The 19,813-nt window shown below is 41.8% G+C and overlaps 1 protein-coding gene and 1 long non-coding RNA gene across 2 annotated transcripts; one reads left to right on the top strand and one right to left on the bottom strand.

Annotated features, from left to right (window-relative positions):
• The first annotated feature begins 627 nt into the window (after positions 1-627).
• LOC134654598 (nuclear pore complex protein Nup58-like) lies at positions 628-18,999 on the top strand. Its single transcript, XM_063510067.1, has 13 exons — positions 628-814; positions 1,086-1,459; positions 1,782-1,913; positions 2,392-2,529; positions 4,692-4,736; positions 6,125-6,202; positions 6,879-7,009; positions 8,414-8,558; positions 9,550-9,693; positions 11,708-11,866; positions 13,454-13,570; positions 14,973-15,056; positions 18,824-18,999. Exons 1-13 carry the CDS (start codon positions 735-737, stop codon positions 18,952-18,954), a joined length of 1,758 nt encoding a protein of 585 aa, XP_063366137.1. The 5' UTR covers positions 628-734; the 3' UTR covers positions 18,955-18,999.
• On the bottom strand, positions 2,601-2,837 carry LOC134654609 (uncharacterized). The gene is made up of 2 exons (XR_010097348.1): positions 2,741-2,837; positions 2,601-2,708 (listed from the first exon to the last, which is right to left on the bottom strand). It is a non-coding gene; the product is annotated as an uncharacterized LOC134654609 (long non-coding RNA).
• Positions 19,000-19,813: the final 814 nt, after the last annotated feature.

Genomic DNA, 19,813 nt, shown 5'->3' with positions numbered 1-19,813 from the left:
CACATGTCCGGAATGTCTCTCTGAATTAGGTACCACAATGTGTACCAATGTCGCGGTCCGGTACGCCCGTCTGCAGGTGCGGACACAAAAATGCCAATTTTCGAAGTTAGTATCTATGGAATGCAATTATGTAGGTCGATTTGCCCAGCTCGTCTGGACTCCACTTAAATCGACGCCACACTCGCGTTCGCGGCTTCGCGCCGCGATTAGCGCAGTAGTGTGGAGGGGGCTTCAATCCAAAAGGCTTCTACAGGCGTTGCGATTTTAGATAATGCGTCGTAAAGTAGGAGTAATGAAATAAATCGATGACCAAATGCCGCATGACTATTGCTAATCACATAGACTTGTGATTATCGAAGAGGCCAATTCTAGAGTCCTCTCCAGACTATGTGTCGTCCAGTTTGGAGGGGGCTTAATATGTATAGACTATTGGTACGGACCAACTATAGACGCCAATTATCTAGCCGGACATTGCCATGGCTGTGCATTACGTACGAAAAAAAAAGTTGATGTCTCTGCCTGTGTCTGTGTGTCTATGCTTGCTGTACGATTGACTTGACTCAAACTTGACTGCGACGTCTGCGACCGTTGCTCCGTTCCCGCTTGCTGTACTGTCTATATTTGCGATTCTTCTTGGCCATCAAATTACTGTTCGCGGTATTAATTTTATAGAAAATCATGATGTTCTTGTTCTAATGCTGTGATTATATGCGAAAAGTGCGTGATTCGACAAAATGTCTTTTTCATTTGGCACTCCATCAAGTGCACCAGCTTCATCAGGTCTCTCTTCAGGGTTCAGCTTCGGCGCTGCCAAGTACGTATAAAAAACCATTGTGAACATGCATAACCTTAATACCACAAAGCTGGCTACAGTGCAGTGTCAAATCAAAAGTAAATTGCATTAAATCTGACGTTTTGCGAAAACGTAAATTCACCTGACAGGCCAGTTTTGGTGTTATTGCTCTGTGAATCCGGGTTTTTGTATTCTATCGGTCTATATCTTGTCGTATTATTTATTTGAACCAAATATATACTCCATATCTTTCCATTTAAAAGCTATTATAACATAACCTCACTTTTGACAGGCCCGCGACGCCGGGCTTCGGTTTGGCAACATCGCAGCCTTCAAGCTTCGGTTTCGCTAGCCCAGCGACGAGTTCGGCGCCTGCGTTCGGTGCAGCGCCCGCTTTTGGGGCGACTGGTTTTGGGGCTAACACGAGCACTCCAGCGTTTGGGGCGGGGGCGACTTCCACTCCCGCGTTCGGGGCCAGCTCCGGGTTCGGGGCGTCAGCAGCGCCTGCTTTTGGAGCTTCTACGACCCCTGCGTTCGGTGCAACTTCCGCAGCACCAGCGTTTGGCGCAGCAACAGCAACACCTGCCTTTGGGGCTACTTCGGCTGCCCCTGCTTTTGGATCAACTGCTAACCCAACATTTGGAGCCACAACTACTCCAGCTTTTGGTAAGTTTTCAAAGGCATTTGGGGAAATGAGAATTGAGTGAGAGCTCATAGGTATATCTATAATTCTATATAACCTCACTTCACCTGTATAAAAAATTTTGCTGTTGTTAAAACTGTGCTTCTGAGTCTTACCTTAAAACAATTGACCTCTTGTCTGTGCATAATAAGGATCCTGATTGAATTTTTTGTTAATCTTTTGCATATTATTTGAGAACAATTTTTTCTACCTTATACAGCACAACCGAGGATTCAATCCAAGATTTTTTGACCAACACACGTATGAAAGGTTAATCCTGAATCCTGAATTGCTTGGTTATTTCAGGAGCGACCTCTCAGCCTGCATTTGGGGCTACAGCCACACCAGCCTTCGGCCAAACAAGTGCCCCATCGTTTGGTGGTGGATTGGGCACCAGCGGCCTCAACTTTGGGGCTGGGACCAGCACTGCTTCAACTGGTGAGATACTGTTTATAACAAATACTTAAATCTGCCTGATGCTGCAGTGAACTAGTAAAATGAGGTAATTTCCACTTACATTTTTGTGAGTCTAATATAAGAAATGCTATCATCACTTCAGGATTCACACAAACTCACACTAAAACAAATTTAAAGTACATACTTAGTGACAGGATCACATTGTTTTCTTGTTTGCATTCGTTTAAGATCCATATGGACTATGGACTAAAATAACTTGTTGATTGGTTTATTATTAACTAGTGACCCGCCCCGGCTTCGAACAGGTTAAAAAATTATACAAAAACCCTCCTCTTGAATTACTCTATCTATTAAAAAAAAAACGCATCAAAATCGGTTGTGTAGTTTTAAAGATCTAACTAATCATACATATAAACAGACAGCGGGAAGGGACTTTGTTTTATACTATGTAGTGAAGATTTTTTAGAATTACTTTAATAACATTTCACTATGTTCGCAGGATTGAACTTTGGCGCACCAGCTACCTCGGCAGGCACAGGCCTCGGAGGACTGGGGGGCTTCGGTTTTGGGGCTACAGCTTCTACTCAGGGCGGTTTTGGATTTGGAGCAACAACTAGCACAACTAACAGTTTATTTGGTGAGTTGTATTGTATTGTAGTTCGGGCGATTTTCCGCAACTCGACGTCTTGCGCCTATTTTGCGTGATGGGGGGGTGGGCTAGTCCTGCCAGCCCAGCTCCTCGAGGAATCCTATCAAACCTTTGATGTTGAGTAGGACCTCGGGGAGGTCTCTCGGAGAGATCCGAGATGTTTTGCCCTGTATGGGGCTACTCCGCTGCATTCCAGCACCACGTGAGAGGCTGTTTCTTCTGTCTCCATGCATCCAGGGTACAGGGGACTGTCTGTGACACCTGTTATACAAAGATGTTTGTTAAAGAGTCCATGACCTGTTTGTTATGACACTTATGTTATGACACTGGTTACCATACTCAGTCGAACCTTGCCTAGTTGAAGGGTTTGGTGAGTTAAATGACCTGTCTTTGACGGAATGGCATTATATGAATCTCAGACGAGGCTCAAGCCTCATACACAAGTTTTACAAAAATAAATGTTTCCATTCCGGTGCTTTGCCTTAGACGTCATAGATGTGTAATGCAGTTGCTTTTGAATTCACGATATTTATTTATTTAAACTTTATTGCACAAATTTCCACAAAGAGTACAAAAGGCGGACTTAACGCCTTGGCATTCAAGCTTAAGGCATTCTCTACCAGTCAACCTTTGGGCTAAACAGAGACAGTTTGTTTGGATTTCTATATTCTATTACCGAGAAATATTTTTATATTAATTTAATAGGTATATTTTTAAGTAGATATAGTATTAATGTTACAAAACTTCAGTAATAAAGGCTATTTTTATTTTATTTATTTATTTTATTATTACCGTCCATCATAAACTAAAAGTGACTGCATACAATCTTGTGCATTTGATTCCTGCCTTATTGTATAGGTATAATGTGCCGTTGCCATGGACGTCTATGTCAAAATCAATACACTTTATAAAACAAAGTCCCCTGCCGCGTCTGTCTATGTGTATGTATGTTCGTGATAAGCTCAAATACTACTGAACGGATTTTCATGCTTTTCACCTATCAATAGAGTGATTATTGAGGAAGGTTTAGCTATATAATTTTTTAAGGTTTTGTGCAACCCGTGCGAAGCCGGGGCGGGTCGCTAGTATATAATACATAAAACAATATAGCCTTTAATATTTTACAAAATATCATTAGCTTGTGCGTTTGTCTTCTAGGCCTTCTACATCGATTTCCACTTCTCTCTGTCTTAAGGTTCCGTCACACAGGCGGGGCGTGAGCGGGGCGCGCCGCTTTTATATATAAAACGCTCACGCCACGCCCGGAAAACGCGCCTGTGTGACGGAATCTTTAAGCTATTAAAGTACTTGTATAAAAGCCCATTATCCTCAATACTGATCTAGTCCGCCATCTTATCAGAAACTAACTTTTTCCCTTTCCGTTAGATTCCACATATCCCGACAATTCCTACCAAGAACCCTTCCTCCCAACCACCCAAACTTTCCAAGATGTCCAAGGCCCGTGTTACACGGCGTCACCAAACCGTAGTTCCCAAACAGCGACGCCCATGTATCACGTGAAGTGCGCTTCAAGAGACCAGTATCGGACTATTACACCTTCACTTGGTGAGAGGTTTTTATAAGTATGGTGAAAGTTTGTCAATGAAATTACAATATCTGGGAGACATAAAAATCTCAAAAATCCTCGTTTCCCAGATATAAGACCTAGCTAGATCGACTTTTCGCCCCCGAAAACCCCCATATAGCAAATTTAATCGAAATCATTAGAACCGTTTCCGAGATCCTCAAAATATATATACATATAAATAAATAGACAAGAATTGCTCGTTTAAAGGTATAAGATTTTGCACTTGAGCGTACAAAATTGTACTCTTTTAGGTGTATTCCCATTTGGCCACCGCCATACATGAAGCGGGTCAGGTGGGAATGATTCACATGAATGCATGTAGGTATTCCCATCTGTGCCCAGCAGGGACAAATTTTTTAGGCAAAGAGTATAATTTTGTATTACACCTTTAATCTTTATGCGAGTAGCAATTTATGAACGTCCAACGACCTTTTACCTTTTAATTTATGAATGGCACAAGTCTAGTAAGAGTAGCAGATGTCCTGTAAATGTGTAATACTTGAAGGTACTAAAAGGTTAATTGGCTTTCTACATTTTATAACCTAATATTTATTGTTTTCAGGTGCCAAATTAGGGGCGACCACAGGACTTCAAACATCCACTACGGGTAAGGTTATAAAAAAAAACCGGCCAACTGCGAGTCGGACTCGCGCACGGAGGGTTCCGCACCGTCAACAAAAAATAGAGCAAATGTTTGTTGTATGGGAGCCCCCCTTAAATATTTATTTTATGTTATTTTTACTATTTGTTGTTATAGCGGCAACAGAGATACATCATTTGTGAAAATTTCAACTGTCTAGCTATCGCGGTTCATGAGATACAGCCTGGTGACAGACGGACGGACGGACGGACAGCGAAGTCTTAGTAATAGGGTCCCGTTTTTAGGGTTCCGTAGCCAAATGGCAAAAAACGGAACCCTTATGGATTCGTCATGTCTGTCTGTCTGTCTGTCTGTCCGTCTGTCTGTCCGTCCGTCCGTATGTCACAGCCACTTTTTTCCGAAACTATAAGAGCTATACTGTTGAAACTTGGTACGTAGATGTATTCTGTGAACCGCAATAAGATTTTCACACAAAAATAGAAAAAAAAACAATAACTTTTTGGGGTTCCCCATACTTAGAACTGAAATACAATTTTTTTTTCATATAACCCATTTTTTTTCTTATACGTGTGGGGTATCTATGGATAGGTCTTCAAAAATAATATTGAGGTTTCTAATATAATTTTTTTCTAAACTGAATAGTTTGCGCGAGAGACACTTCCAAAGTGGTAAAATGTGTCCCTCCCCCCCTGTAACTTCTAAAATAAGAGAATGATAAAACTGAAAAAAATATATGATGTACACTACCATGCAAACTTCTACCGAAAATTGGTTTGAACGAGATCTAGTAAGTAGTTTTTTTTTATACGTCATAATTACCCTAAATACGGAACCCTTCATGGGCGAGTCCGACTCGCACTTGGCCGGTTTTTTACCCTTTGGGTACGAAACCCTAAAAAATTACAGTACTAGTAGTAAAACAATATTCCAGACACATGATTAATCAGCTAATGATCGTCGTTTGTCCCTATCTGTCCTTATACCATAGACAGGGAGAAACAATGATCATCAGCCGATTAACTTAGCAGACGTTTATGAATAACGCCGTTATAGTCTTAGCTTTGACGTAGTTAAATAAATGTAAATTATTGTAGTTTGTAGTCATGCAGATTGTCTTCCCATAAAGTACTGTTAGGGTCAATCAACTATTTCTTGTTGTTATTCTGTCCCATCAGCGAGGAGACAATAGTAGCATAGATTGTTAGAAGAACTGCTGTACCATGTTCTACTAACATGCTCAGATGTCCCATTATGCAAAGGTCTTATAACTACCATAAAATGCAAGTTTGGGTCATTTAAATACGATAAACCTAGAATTTTATGAAATGAAAATGAAAATATGAAAATGGCTCTTATGACTGATCATACATAACTACAAAATTATTTTTTTACAGTGACGCCCAGTCTCGGTTTAGGCGGTTTATCGCAAAGCGGCATTGGGACTGCGAACACAGCCACAGGCGATGGAAAAAGTAAGTAAACTAGTACTTGTGTAATTTTAAAGGTTAGCATGATTTCTATTTCAAGTTTTTCGCCCAGCACTGTTAGCACAGAATAAATAATAGTACTAAGTACAGAAGACTCACTCTCTAACAAAACGCGTCTGTTACGATCAGCACAGATATGGCCGCTAGGTGGCGACAGCGCCACGCGCGGCTTATGGCTTTCCCCAAAATTGGGGCGGAACGGATGTACTTTTAGCTACCTGTAGCAAAGCGACGAAATCGCGGAGTGAGCCACGCCTGCAGTTAGTTAAAGCCCATATAATGAGTTATAAAGTAGGTACCATCATCCACACTGTTAACTGTACATCGGTGGACCTGCCTTTTGTATAAGGTCCACCGATGTACACTGTCTTGTTGTTTGGGTGAATCAACTTTTTCTTGTCACTCGTTGCCATGGTTACGTTCTCCTGGGTCACTTTTTAAAACCTGATTTTTAGGCATTTAAATTCACGAAACACGCTTTTTTGTGATACTTATAAACCCTTTCCATTGAGGGTCGTCTACCAAGCGTGTCAGAAGAAGGTGGTGTACAATGTCTTCTAACAAACTATGCTACTATTGTCTCTTGGCAGACTGGGACAGGATAACAACAAGAAATAGTTGATCCACCCTTGTACTTAACATAATTTGGTTGTGTTTTTAGATGAACCGCCGAAACAGACCAAGCTGCCAAATGAATTATTAACCGATGTGGAGTCATTCAAAGAGTTTGTGAAGAAGCAGAAATCACTCAGCTCGGACATCATGAGAGTGTCAATCAAGCCGTTGCATAAGGTATGAAGTTTAACTATTTGCTTATTTTTTTGTGTGACGCAAACAAAAAAAATCGTTCATGTAATTCTATTGTAATTTGACAAATCAAATTTTTTTCGTAGCCCTGTATAAGGTCATTCTCGGCAATGGTATATATTTTATAGAATTTGACAGCCGGTTAAAGCTAATCAGAAGAATCTTTCGACGATGGTACTTTTTTGTAGGTAGGTATACAACCCCTCAGATAGTTAAATTAGCAGTTCGTAATTGAGGTGTGTCGCAGGCTCAATGCAAGTACACTATAGTGAATTGTGTGTAAGACTAAGGGCCAGTTGCACCAACCACATTTGACAGAGTGATCAACGTCAGCCGGCGCGCCCCGGCGCTTTACTATGAAACTTTCCATACATGAAAATTTAGCGAACTCTTTAACGATACGAACAGTGTGGTGCAATAGGCCCTAAGGGTCCGTTGCACCAAACTGTTCGTATCGTCATAGAGAAAAAAATACATAGAGTGCTCACTCCATACATCAGTTTTAGTACCAAAAAGACTATTAGCATCTAGCATCGAGTAGCGGAACTATCAGTACTGCTACTTGACAATAGATGTAGCACCGACCGGAAATTCTTATGCTGTTGAGATAAGACTTTCCGGTTGGTGCTACATCTATTGTCAAATAGCAGTACTGATAGTTCCGCTACTCGATGCTAGATGTAGACACTGAAATTAATAGTCTGAACTGATGTATGGAGTGAGCACTCTTGTCTTACTTATTTCTCTATGGTATCGTTGGAAGATTTCGCAATATTTTTATGTATGGAAAGTTTCATAGTAAAGCGCCGGGGCGTTGATGAGTCTGTCAAATGTGGTTGGTGCAACTGGCCCTAAGAGAATTGAATGTTTATTTAACCCTTTCGCCGCCGTTGACTTGATATGAAGTCCGAACGCTTCGTGCCCCACACGCCACGACTTGATATCAAGTCGTAGTTTTGGTCAGGTTTGATACGAGCAATTTTTGACATGGCGCTGACACAGACAATCCAACCTCTAGACATAGCATAGTCGCGCTACCCCCTCTGCCACACATACGGTAGCGTTACTCCATCTTCGAGTCAATCCCGCGCCGTGATTGGTCCGTGTCTTTGAACAGACCAATCACGGCACGGGATTCGCTCACCTCGTCCCCCCGCACCCCCGTATTTTTGGCAGCATCGGTTTCATGAAAGAATTGGCCTAAGCTCAGTCTAGAGGTTGGATTGTCAGTGGGCGCTGATGATACTTTATTACTTCATTGATGTGGCGGCGAAAAGGTTAAAAAATAAAAGAATATTTTCTTTAAGTGAAATGAGCTAACTTTTCCTCCAGGGCCCATTATTTTTTCACCCTGACATTATTGTAGATGTATATGGTGTGTGTGGGCAGGTGTCTAGCACGGCGGAGTGCACGCTGCGCGCGGCGCTGGCGCTGAGCGGCGAGGTGGGGCGCGCGCGCGCGCGGTCGGCGCGCCTGCGCGCGGCCGCCGCCGCCGCGCAGGCGCACGCCGAGGCCGCCGCCCGGGACACGCTCGGTATGTCACCTGCCTTATAACAGGGCCCCGGAACTCGCAGGAGACGCTGACGCCGCTAGGGTTGCCAGATCGAAAGGCGCTATTATCCGGAAAAAATATAAATTTTTCGGGATTTTGGGACTTAAGTCGGGAAAAATCACACCCCCACCGCACAGTCTCTCGCCACGCGCGCCATAGACGCGCTCGACGCGGGTCGCTCGCTCTCTGGACGAGAGGTAGGAACTTGAAATTATTGTTTTATAACGTGAAGCTGTTTTTCGGGACAATTTTCACTTTGTCGGGAATCGGGAACACATGCTAAAAATCGGGAGAATCCCGCCAAATCCCGACCATCTGGCAACCCTAGACGCCGCCCATCAAATGTTTGTGTTACAACCGTAACTGACTCCCGCACTGCAGCGCTACTTTGGCACGGTGTCGATAGTGTGTAGTGCGGTATCGATAGAGCGGGAAGGCGATATTTTGACCGCACCGAGGTCGCAATGGGGTGCGGGAGTCTGTTACGGCCCTACCTGGAAGATGCCCGGCACACGGAAAAAGGGCCGCCCTAAATTTGCTTGGCGCCGTTCTGTGGAGCGAGAGCAGGGTGTATTGGGGATGGGGTGGGAGGAGGCTACCCAGGCTGCCCAGGACCAGAGTAAGTGGAAGGAAAAGATTCGAGCCCTACACCCCAGCAGGGGGTAACAGGATGAAAAAAAAGATGATGACCCTTTGAATCGACATTATATTTTGTAACTAATGCTGACATTAGAGACTGTTGTCAGTAACACTAGGTAGGTAACCTATATTATTATTGCCCTACTCGTCATCTTCCTTGCGTTATCCCGGCTTTTTGCCACGGAGCCTGGGGTCCGCTTGACAACTAATCCCAAGAATTGACGTAGGTCGCAAGGTCTTACCGCTAGGCCACTAGTGCTCCACTATTTTTGGCCTACTACAGAATACAATTAATTTCCATTATCCATTTATCTGACGTATACATTGTTTGTAGGCACGGAGTTAGAAGGCATGGCGCCGCCGGCGTACATCAAAGAGCTGATCGCAGAGCTGGAGCAGCAGATAGTGACGTTCCGTCGGCAGATGGAGGTCGCCGACAAACAGATGCAGTCGTCGCCCAAACTGCTCACTGAACAAGGTTAGTGATCACTTTATAACTACATGTGTATGTAAGCATGGTTATCATATTATCTAAGTACATCAAAGAGCTGGAGCAGCAAATAGTGACGTTCCGTCGGCAGATGGAGGTCGCCGACAAACAGATGCAGTCGTCGCCCAAACTGCTCACTGAACAAGGTTAGTGATCACTTTATAACTACATGTGTATGTAAGCATGGTTATCATATTATCTAAGTACATCAAAGAGCTGGAGCAGCAAATAGTGACGTTCCGTCGGCAGATGGAGGTCGCCGACAAACAGATGCAGTCGTCGCCCAAACTGCTCACTGAACAAGGTTAGTGATCACTTTATAACTACATGTGTATGTAAGCATGGTTATCATATTATCTAAGTACATCAAAGAGCTGGAGCAGCAAATAGTGACGTTCCGTCGGCAGATGGAGGTCGCCGACAAACAGATGCAGTCGTCGCCCAAACTGCTCACTGAACAAGGTTAGTGATCACTTTATAACTACATGTGTATGTAAGCATGGTTATCATATTATCTAAGTACATCAAAGAGCTGGAGCAGCAAATAGTGACGTTCCGTCGGCAGATGGAGGTCGCCGACAAACAGATGCAGTCGTCGCCCAAACTGCTCACTGAACAAGGTTAGTGATCACTTTATAACTACATATGTATGTAAGCATGGTTATCGTATTATCTAAGTACATCAAAGAGCTGGAGCAGCAGATAGTGACGTTCCGTCGGCAGATGGAGGTCGCCGACAAACAGATGCAGTCGTCGCCCAAACTGCTCACTGAACAAGGTTAGTGATCACTTTATAACTACATGTGTATGTAAGCATGGTTATCATATTATCTAAGTACATCAAAGAGCTGGAGCAGCAAATAGTGACGTTCCGTCGGCAGATGGAGGTCGCCGACAAACAGATGCAGTCGTCGCCCAAACTGCTCACTGAACAAGGTTAGTGATCACTTTATAACTACATATGTATGTAAGCATGGTTATCGTATTATCTAAGTACATCAAAGAGCTGGAGCAGCAGATAGTGACGTTCCGTCGGCAGATGGAGGTCGCCGACAAACAGATGCAGTCGTCGCCCAAACTGCTCACTGAACAAGGTTAGTGATCACTTTATAACTACATGTGTATGTAAGCATGGTTATCATATTATCTAAGTACATCAAAGAGCTGGAGCAGCAGATAGTGACGTTCCGTCGGCAGATGGAGGTCGCCGACAAACAGATGCAGTCGTCGCCCAAACTGCTCACTGAACAAGTTTAGTGATGACTCACTTATATGGGTCTTGCCTGAAATAATTTTTTATTTAATTTAATTTAAAAACTTTTTATATCGGGGATGAAAAAAATAATATACATATGTAGTGCATAATTGTTTTCCATCGTATTTTCTCGGAAACTTACGAACGTGTCTTGCTATTTCAGTCAGTCTCGGTACCTACTAAAAGTGAGGACTGGAGTAACATGACAAATGCGAACGTTTTTGAGAAAATACGACGGTAGAAAATGATGCACTACATTTGTATGCGGTTATCACATTGATGCGGTTTTTCGCATCGCTCCGGCGTGTCCCAGTCATACACCGGAGCGGCTTGCAGGTCCACATCCTATACAAAGACCGGCTGACTACTTTCTAATTCTGTCTCTTAGGGAGTTATTCATAAACGCACTACAAGCTTCAATTAGCTATTCATAGTTTAATCAATCTCCTAATTCTGCCGAAACCGAAACCAAACCTTGGGTCGGAGTGGTCGGACACTGGATAAAACCTAAATTAACTTAATGAGGCTTGTAAAGTTTTATGAATAAGGCCTGAGATACACTTGTAAGTTTTACTTACGTAAGTAGGGACAAAGCTATTTGTTAGAATGAGATAACGATATTTATTTCTCATTCTATAGTATAGCTGTGTCCTTACTTACTTAAGTAAAAATTAAAAGTGTATCTTGGGCCTAAGGGTTAAAATTTTCTTTATCTGTGTTTATGTTCATTGAAGTTTTTGTTCACAGAGTTGACTCTCGGCATAAGGCGCATGCACGAGTCGCTAGTAGCGCTGGCGGGTCGTCTACAAACTGTGCACACGCAAGTCGAGGCGCAGAAGGAGCAGTACCTGAACCTGAGGAAATACGTGCTCAAGGACTCCACTGACGTCTTCAACTCTGTGTCAGGTAAGTTCACGAGTCGCTAGTAGCGCTCGCGGGTCGTCTACAAACTGTGCACACGCAAGTCGAGGCGCAGAAGGAGCAGTACCTGAACCTGAGGAAATACGTGCTCAAGGATTCCACTGACGTCTTCAACTCTGTGTCAGGTAAGTTCACGAGTCGCTAGTAGCGCTCGCGGGTCGTCTACAAGCTGTGCACACTTGTGTGTGTGGACTTGTGTGTGGGACTTGTGTCCAGGCACAGAAGGAGCAGTACCTGAACCTGAGGAAATACGTGCTCAAGGATTCCACTGACGTCTTCAACTCTGTGTCAGGTAAGTTCACGAGTCGCTAGTAGCGCTCGCGGGTCGTCTACAAGCTGTGCACACTTGTGTGTGTGGACTTGTGTGTGGGACTTGTGTCCAGGCACAGAAGGAGCAGTACCTGAACCTGAGGAAATACGTGCTCAAGGATTCCACTGACGTCTTCAACTCTGTGTCAGGTAAGTTCACGAGTCGCTAGTAGCGCTCGCGGGTCGTCTACAAGCTGTGCACACTTGTGTGTGTGGACTTGTGTGTGGGACTTGTGTCCAGGCACAGAAGGAGCAGTACCTGAACCTGAGGAAATACGTGCTCAAGGACTCCACTGACGTCTTCAACTGTGTGTCAGGTAAGTTCACGAGTCGCTAGTAGCGCTCGCGGGTCGTCTACAAGCTGTGCACACTTGTGTGTGTGGACTTGTGTGTGGGACTTGTGTCCAGGCACAGAAGGAGCAGTACCTGAACCTGAGGAAATACGTGCTCAAGGATTCCACTGACGTCTTCAACTCTGTGTCAGGTAAGTTACATATACGTAGTAGTATTTATATAGTTGAATCTCGGCATAAGGCGCATGCACGAGTCGCTAGTAGCGCTGGCGGGTCGTCGGCGGGTTTTTTCAACTCTTGGTCATGTTTTGGGTGGTGCAGTTTTTATTTATTTAATCTTTATTGCACATAAGAAAACACACTACAAACGGCGAACTTAAGGCCATAAGGCATTCTCTACCAGTCAACCTTTAGGCAACGCAAATAAGTTGTAGGCGGTGGTATAGATGATACAATTAGGTAACACACAATACAATCATAAGAAAGTTTGTTTTACTGTGGGACGAACACCGAAATAGCGAATTTTGACTCCCATAGCAAATTTCCCATTGCGTTTTGTCTCCTAAATAGTGTTTAGTTTTAAGTTCATAAAATGTATATGTTATTCTATAAGGTATTTGTAATATTGGCCTTGTTGCCTGATTCAAATGAAATAAAATAAAATATATGTAGTCACGTAAATAAGTATAAGCTTTTAATCAGGGCTCAGAACCGGTTTTTTTGTAAAACTCAAAATAGCCCAATATTTTTAATTATTTCTCTCTCCTCTTTACGTACTTAGGACTGAATCATGTATTTAGGTAAGAACTTATTATTAGATTGTCCCATTAAAAGTGAAATAATAAACCAAAGAACGAAAAATAACGTAATAATACCGGTATTTTTTGTATGAAGAAAAAACCGGTTCCGAGCCTTGCTTTTAATATTAGTAATCATACAGCATCAAGTAATATTCTTCTATTTATTACAGCCAGTCACAGTCTAGATCAGATTCTGCGTGACGCAGAAGGCACAAGAAAGAAGACTAAGTCAGGGCTAAACGACAGCCTAGGCCGCGCCGTGCTGTCAGACCCTAGGGCTGCTTTAGGTATGTCTATTAAATCTTTAACCCAAATATGAAACAAATCCAATTTTTTTATTACATATAAGCACGTACAGATGATGTGCATTCCATCGGACTTTCTAGGAAACGTTAGTATTTATCATGCTACTTCAGTCAGCCTCAGTACTTTTTGTACCAAAACTGACTGAAATAGCAAGACACTTTCGTACTTTTCCGTGAAAATACGATGGAAAATAATTATGCACTACAACTGTGCTGCGTACGTCCGGGTGGCGTAATGGTTATATCTGCTAAAGCAGCATGGTTCAATCCCAGCCCTGGGCACTGGATATCAGTTCACCTTGAATCCCACGGACACGATATCGGGTAGGCAGAAAAAATTACCTAGGCATAGATGGGTCCCTCGGATACTTGGAGGATATAATCAAACGGAGACGCCATGTCTGCAATTTTCTGTACAAAACAGTCTGCCGATTTTTGCGGGGGAGGGGAACGTCAAATGTATGCGTAACGTAAAAATAGCCATGTCAGATAAACGTCAGTCCATACATTGTGTATGACCGTTGGCCGCCTATTTTCGACAGAGGGGAAAGCCTGTTAATGGCTACTCCGTTTAGTTGTATCCTCCAAGCTCGGATACGACTGACAAGAGAATTCATACAAAATGAATGCAAAATCAGAAATGACTGGGATTTGATAATTATTGCTGCTGGATAGATGGCCCATTGTGGAAAGGGCTTCTAACTACCACAGAAATTCTTGTTGGGTTAATTTAACTAGAGATGCCCCGAATAGTGGTTTTGGCCGAATACCGAATGCCAAATATTCCGCCCCTCTCGGCCGAATACCGAATATTCGGCGATCGAATATTCGGCATGACATGCGAACATTTTGAGTCACAATTATTATGAAAACTGATCGCTAACAAAGCTCAACGTTAGATAAGGTTAGCTAAAATACATTTTTGTTGAACAGCATTAATGAATAGAGTCATGATACAAATAAAATGTTTTTTAATCAACAAATGCTCAAAAAAGGGTCTTCGTATTTAACAAATTTCCAAGAACACATTCTAAATATACCGACATAGTTTTTGGTTATTTTTATTGTGCAATTTTTCTTTTTAAGTAGGTGCTACAGATATTCGGTATTCGGCCGAATAGTAGGCAACATTCGGCCGAATATCGAATATTCGGCAAAGTGGCCGAGTAGACCGAATACCGAATAGTTGCCATATATTCGTGGCATCTCTAAATTTAACCCTTTAAACTGCAAAAAATAGCCGAGGTAGTGATATCAAATCTCCACAACGCTTGCGATTGTCCTAATGATACGGGTTAGGCAAAAAAATGCACCTAAACTTATTGAAAGGTAACTTTACCATTTTGTAGTGTGAATATTTGAAACATGAGTCATTTTGTTGCAGGTAGCATAGCTCAGCTAGCGGGACCCACGCCATTCAGCTACCTGGGCAATTCATTCTCCCCGTACCCTGGAGCTGATAATAGTGGTGAGTCCTATTGTGTTAATTTATACTATAGTTCGCTTTTTGTAGCATTAGAAAAAGACTGCGCGATCTTCACGTGTCTTTTTATTGAAAAAATCTTTTGAAAAATAAGTCACGGCAAATATGTGATTGTAAATCATATACGATCATTTACAATCTTTTGCTTTCATAAGTATAATAGTTACTGATTTTTAAAAGGAATGTTTCAATAAAAAGACATGTCAAGATTGTTAACCTTTTTCTAATGCTAAAAAAACGAACTATAGAACTTATAATGGTAAGTCCTATTGTGTTATTTTATACTAGAATTTACCTGCGATATTGTCCTTTTGGCAAATGATGCTCCTTCATCGTGCACGGAAACGCACGAACGTTTCTTGCTGTTTCAGTCAGTCTCATTACAAAAAGTACTGAGGTTGACTGAAGTAGCATGACAAATTCGAACGTGTCCGAGAAAATACGATGGCAAAGGATTAGGACCTATTTAGACGGGGCGAGAACTAGCATGCGAGTTTGATTACATTGCGTAGTTTGATCCGTCGGCTGAATTGATGTAACTTCATTGGTCCGCAATGTAGCTAAAATCGTATACGAGTGCGCGCGCCGTCTAAATAAGCCCTTATGCACTACATCTGTAACGAGCCGTACAGTATGTACTCGTACAGATGTGTGCAATATAATAGCAGTCAATAGAATGAAAATTAGGGGACTTAACCTAACTATTTATTAACTTGAGATCATATATTGGATCTTTTTTTATAATTCTTCTGCATTACTCAATATTGTTTCAAAATTAACTGTAACGTTTACTTAAATAATATTGGAAGAGAAAAAAATATAAAAGTCGGCTTTTTTACTACCTCGCAGAAATTCTTATAGAAACGTAATAACCTACAAAAAACATACAATTGTGTACTAGGGTAATTCGCCAGGTAAGGTGGCTAGTTATTGAAGGCTGGCCAGTTATGGAAACATTATACTAAAATTAATTATGTACCTATGTTTATTTTATAGGTGAATAGAATTCATTTTTAGTTTAGGGTGGCCAGTTATTGTTGTAATTTAGTATCTTTCCTATTATTTCCAATCAATATTTTACATCTAAACCCAAATCATCTAGAAAAAAATAAACTTTTCTATAAGACGATCTTCGTAGCAGAGAGTACTTAGTATTAGTAGTCCTACGGACTTTTTGGTTGATTTTTGACCAAATACTTGGTTTTGTTTGTTTTCTTGAGACTCTAAAGAGTCTAAATGATAGTGCGCCCATGACAAACCAACCATGTAGTCGGTCACAAATCAACAACACTCCGAATGATGGACTACAAGGTAAACGTACCGGTGGTCGACGCGGTACCAGTACATGTAATCTTGAAACTTTTAAGTAATTGTCAATAGAGGTGTCAGCAGGGTGTCATCTATTGGGCATGTCGAGCACTAGTACCTTTACCTTACACTCTGAGACAAAGATCGTCTTATAGAAAAGTTTATTTTTGTCTGGATGACATGAGTTTAGGCCCGAGATACACTTGTAAGTTTTACTTACCTACGTAAGTAGGGACAAAGCTATTTGTTACAATGAAATTACGATATTCATCTCTCATTTTATGGTGTAGCTGTGGCTACTTACGTAAGTAAAACTAGTGTATCTTGGCCCTTAGATGTAAGTGTAAGTGAACAAGTGTAAGAGTTTACTTATTCATCTATAATTCTATATTAAGAAACATGTTTCTACGAGTTCACAAAGACTAAAGTCAAAGGACTGTTTTTTACGTAAATACCACGCGCAACCCATACACATTCGATAAAACGAAAAGAAACGACTACCTGGCCCTATCTATTTGTTCGCGGTCAGTAACTCCCCTTCCCCCGACCCCGACCCCCTCCTTGCCAATAACTCGGTAAACCTCGGGACTGTCGAAGGACACGTTTTCATATCTCCGTCTCTATCGCTCTCGCGTCGAGCAATAGAGACGGGAGTTAAACGAAGCTTCGTCGCTCAATAAATGCCGTTAGGAACGGCGATCAGTCTCAGTCCGTCTTCAGTGTATGTTGTACTTTCATTTGGTGTGGTAGTGTTTTGAAATTAAAAAAATGCTCTTTGCAAAAGTGAGATTTGCCAGTAAAACAGATGATGATTTAACAGGTATGCGTTTAGTCTACTAAGTAATCTAATCTAATACTTTTAAACGAGCAATTCTTGTATATATATTTCGGAGATCCCCGATGAAATTTGCTGTATGGGGGCGAAAAAACGATCTAGTTTTTATATGTTTTCCGAGCAAAGCTCGGTCGCCCAGATATTGTACTTAATATAAGATAGCAAGTTCGCGACTCATGACATTCGATTGATATGTATAAGGAGCTATTTTTAAACCTTTTATTAGGGTTCCGTATTTCAAAAGGAAAGAACGGAATATAAATTTTTTCTCGCTAAGTTGTTAAATACGAAGACTGTTTTTTGAGCATTTGTTGGTTACAAATAATTTTATTTTTATCATGAGTTCGTTATTATATATTGACTCTGACTACATTCACTAGTTCTGAGTAACACAAATTAAATCTTAGCAAACGTTGTGCCTTGTTGGCGAACAGTTTTCATAATAAATGTGACTCAAAATGTACAAATGTTATGCTGAATATTCGGCGCTTCGGCCGAGATAGGGGACAAATATTCGGTATTCGGCCAAATATACCACTATTCGGGGCATCTCTAATAATCAGAGACCCCGAGTCGAAATTCCTTTACCTTTCCCACACTACCTAGCCCCACACTATCGGATTTTGAACTAGATACAGTAGGGCCTTGATAATCCGTACATAGGCTAATCCGAACGTCGCTGTAATCCGAACTGCCGAGTGACCCCTTTCTCTGAACTGACGATGAGATCATAGCCCAACTTTCGCAAGAGACTGACGAATCTGGATGTGGCGAGTCTTTTATTGACGATTCTTCGGCTCTTAATGTCAAAGAAATTCCCCACTCGCAAGCTATATCGGCATTAACCACTTGTTTGGACTGGGCTGACGAATGATGCTACGTGATTTGAGGGACAAAGCCTTTGCTCTGTCAATAAATAGTTCGCGATTATTTTGTGTTAAGTACTTTGTTGATTAATTTCTTTGTTTTTGTTACTTTGGAGTCTCAATAAATATGTTTTTTTTAGAATATACCATTATTTTCTTATTAACATACCTACTATAATCCGAACGCTTCGCCAGTCCGTACAGGGGGTATTTTTTTGAAGTTCGGATTATCGAGGCCCTACTGTATCTATATTTATTTTTTAAATAACATAGGTTCGAGGTAATTGTACATTAAAATAATAAACTAACTTGTCTAAATAAAACTAAAAATTAATACTAAATAAAATACATATTATACCTAAATACATTTTCTGTTGTAAGAATAATTTTGTTACAAGTTATTTATATTTGTCTGGAACTAGGTCGATTTGTGTAATATTGTCCCGTTATACAGCCGGTCAACCAACTTTGTCAGCAGGAAAAGGCGCGAAATTCAAATTTTCCATGGAACGACCCTAAATTTTTATGCTTGCCGCTTTTTCCTACTGGCGCAAATGGCTTGACAGACTATATTTATTAATATGGGGCATTATCTATGAAAAGGGACCTTATTGTCGATGGCGCTTACGCCGGTCTGCGTCTGTATTTATATCGGAGCATCGTTAACAAAGGCGTAAGCGCCATCGACAATAAGGTCCCTTTTCATAGATAACGTCACATATCTGACAGCATCGTGTTTGAAGCAGGCAGCAGCTGGCAGCCGGGCGCTGCGCCGGCGCCGCCGCCGGTGCTCGCCGCCCCCGCGTTCGCGGCGCACGACTCCGGCGCAGGATTCCAGCTCCAGAAACCGCCCGGGAAGCGCGGCAAACAATGATATTGGCGGTAACCAGGGCTGACGGACTCACGCGGCCCTGTGGTCAAATAAACATGGACTAACTAGCAGTAAATACTCGGCTTTTAACTGAAGAAACTGCCCGGAAAAAGTTGCCAGTTGCAATGTACAGATGTAAAGTGTCATGGAACTTGCTAACTATGTAAACAAGTCACTAGTAAATTGACATTCAGAGACAATTTTAATATGGGGCTGTTCATAAATTACCTACGTCATCTATTTTTGACGATTTTTAAAATCCCCCCCTCCCCCTAAAATCATCTAAAAATCATGCTTGATGATCCCGTTTCCTCCTACGACATGCTACCATCATCCGATGTCCAGTTTGTTTACATAGTTGGCAGGTTCCATAGAATGACACTTTAGTTTAGTGCATAATTATTTTCCATCGTATTTTCACGGAAACGTACGAATGTGTCTTGCTATTTCAGTCAGTCTCGGTACAAAAAGTACTGAGGTTGACTGAAATAGTATGACAAATACTCGTACGAACGTTTCCGTGAAAATACGATGGAAAACAATTATGCACTACATCTGTATTGGCGGTAACGGGGCGGGGCTTAGCACTGGCGTAGCCCTGTGGTTAATAATCCTGAATACAGACTAGCAGCTAGTCACTAGCTCAAAATACCAACTCAATTAGTTAAAACTACGTATAGAGATGCACCGGATATTCGATTACTATACGGTATCCGGCCTATCGGGCCCTTATTTTAATATCCGGCCGGATACCGGATAGTAACTATGCTTGATCTCCGAGTAAACAAATGGATTTAAGAAACAGTCACGGTCATAATCGTACTGGTTTATTATTTTTAAAAATTTGAACATTCCACTCACT

The sequence above is a fragment of the Cydia amplana genome, chromosome 15 (genome assembly GCF_948474715.1).
Source record: "Cydia amplana chromosome 15, ilCydAmpl1.1, whole genome shotgun sequence".
NCBI classification, from domain to species: domain Eukaryota; kingdom Metazoa; phylum Arthropoda; class Insecta; order Lepidoptera; family Tortricidae; genus Cydia; species Cydia amplana.
The sequence above is the reverse complement of the archived record's forward strand: the minus strand, read 5'-3'. Positions and strand labels throughout refer to the sequence as shown.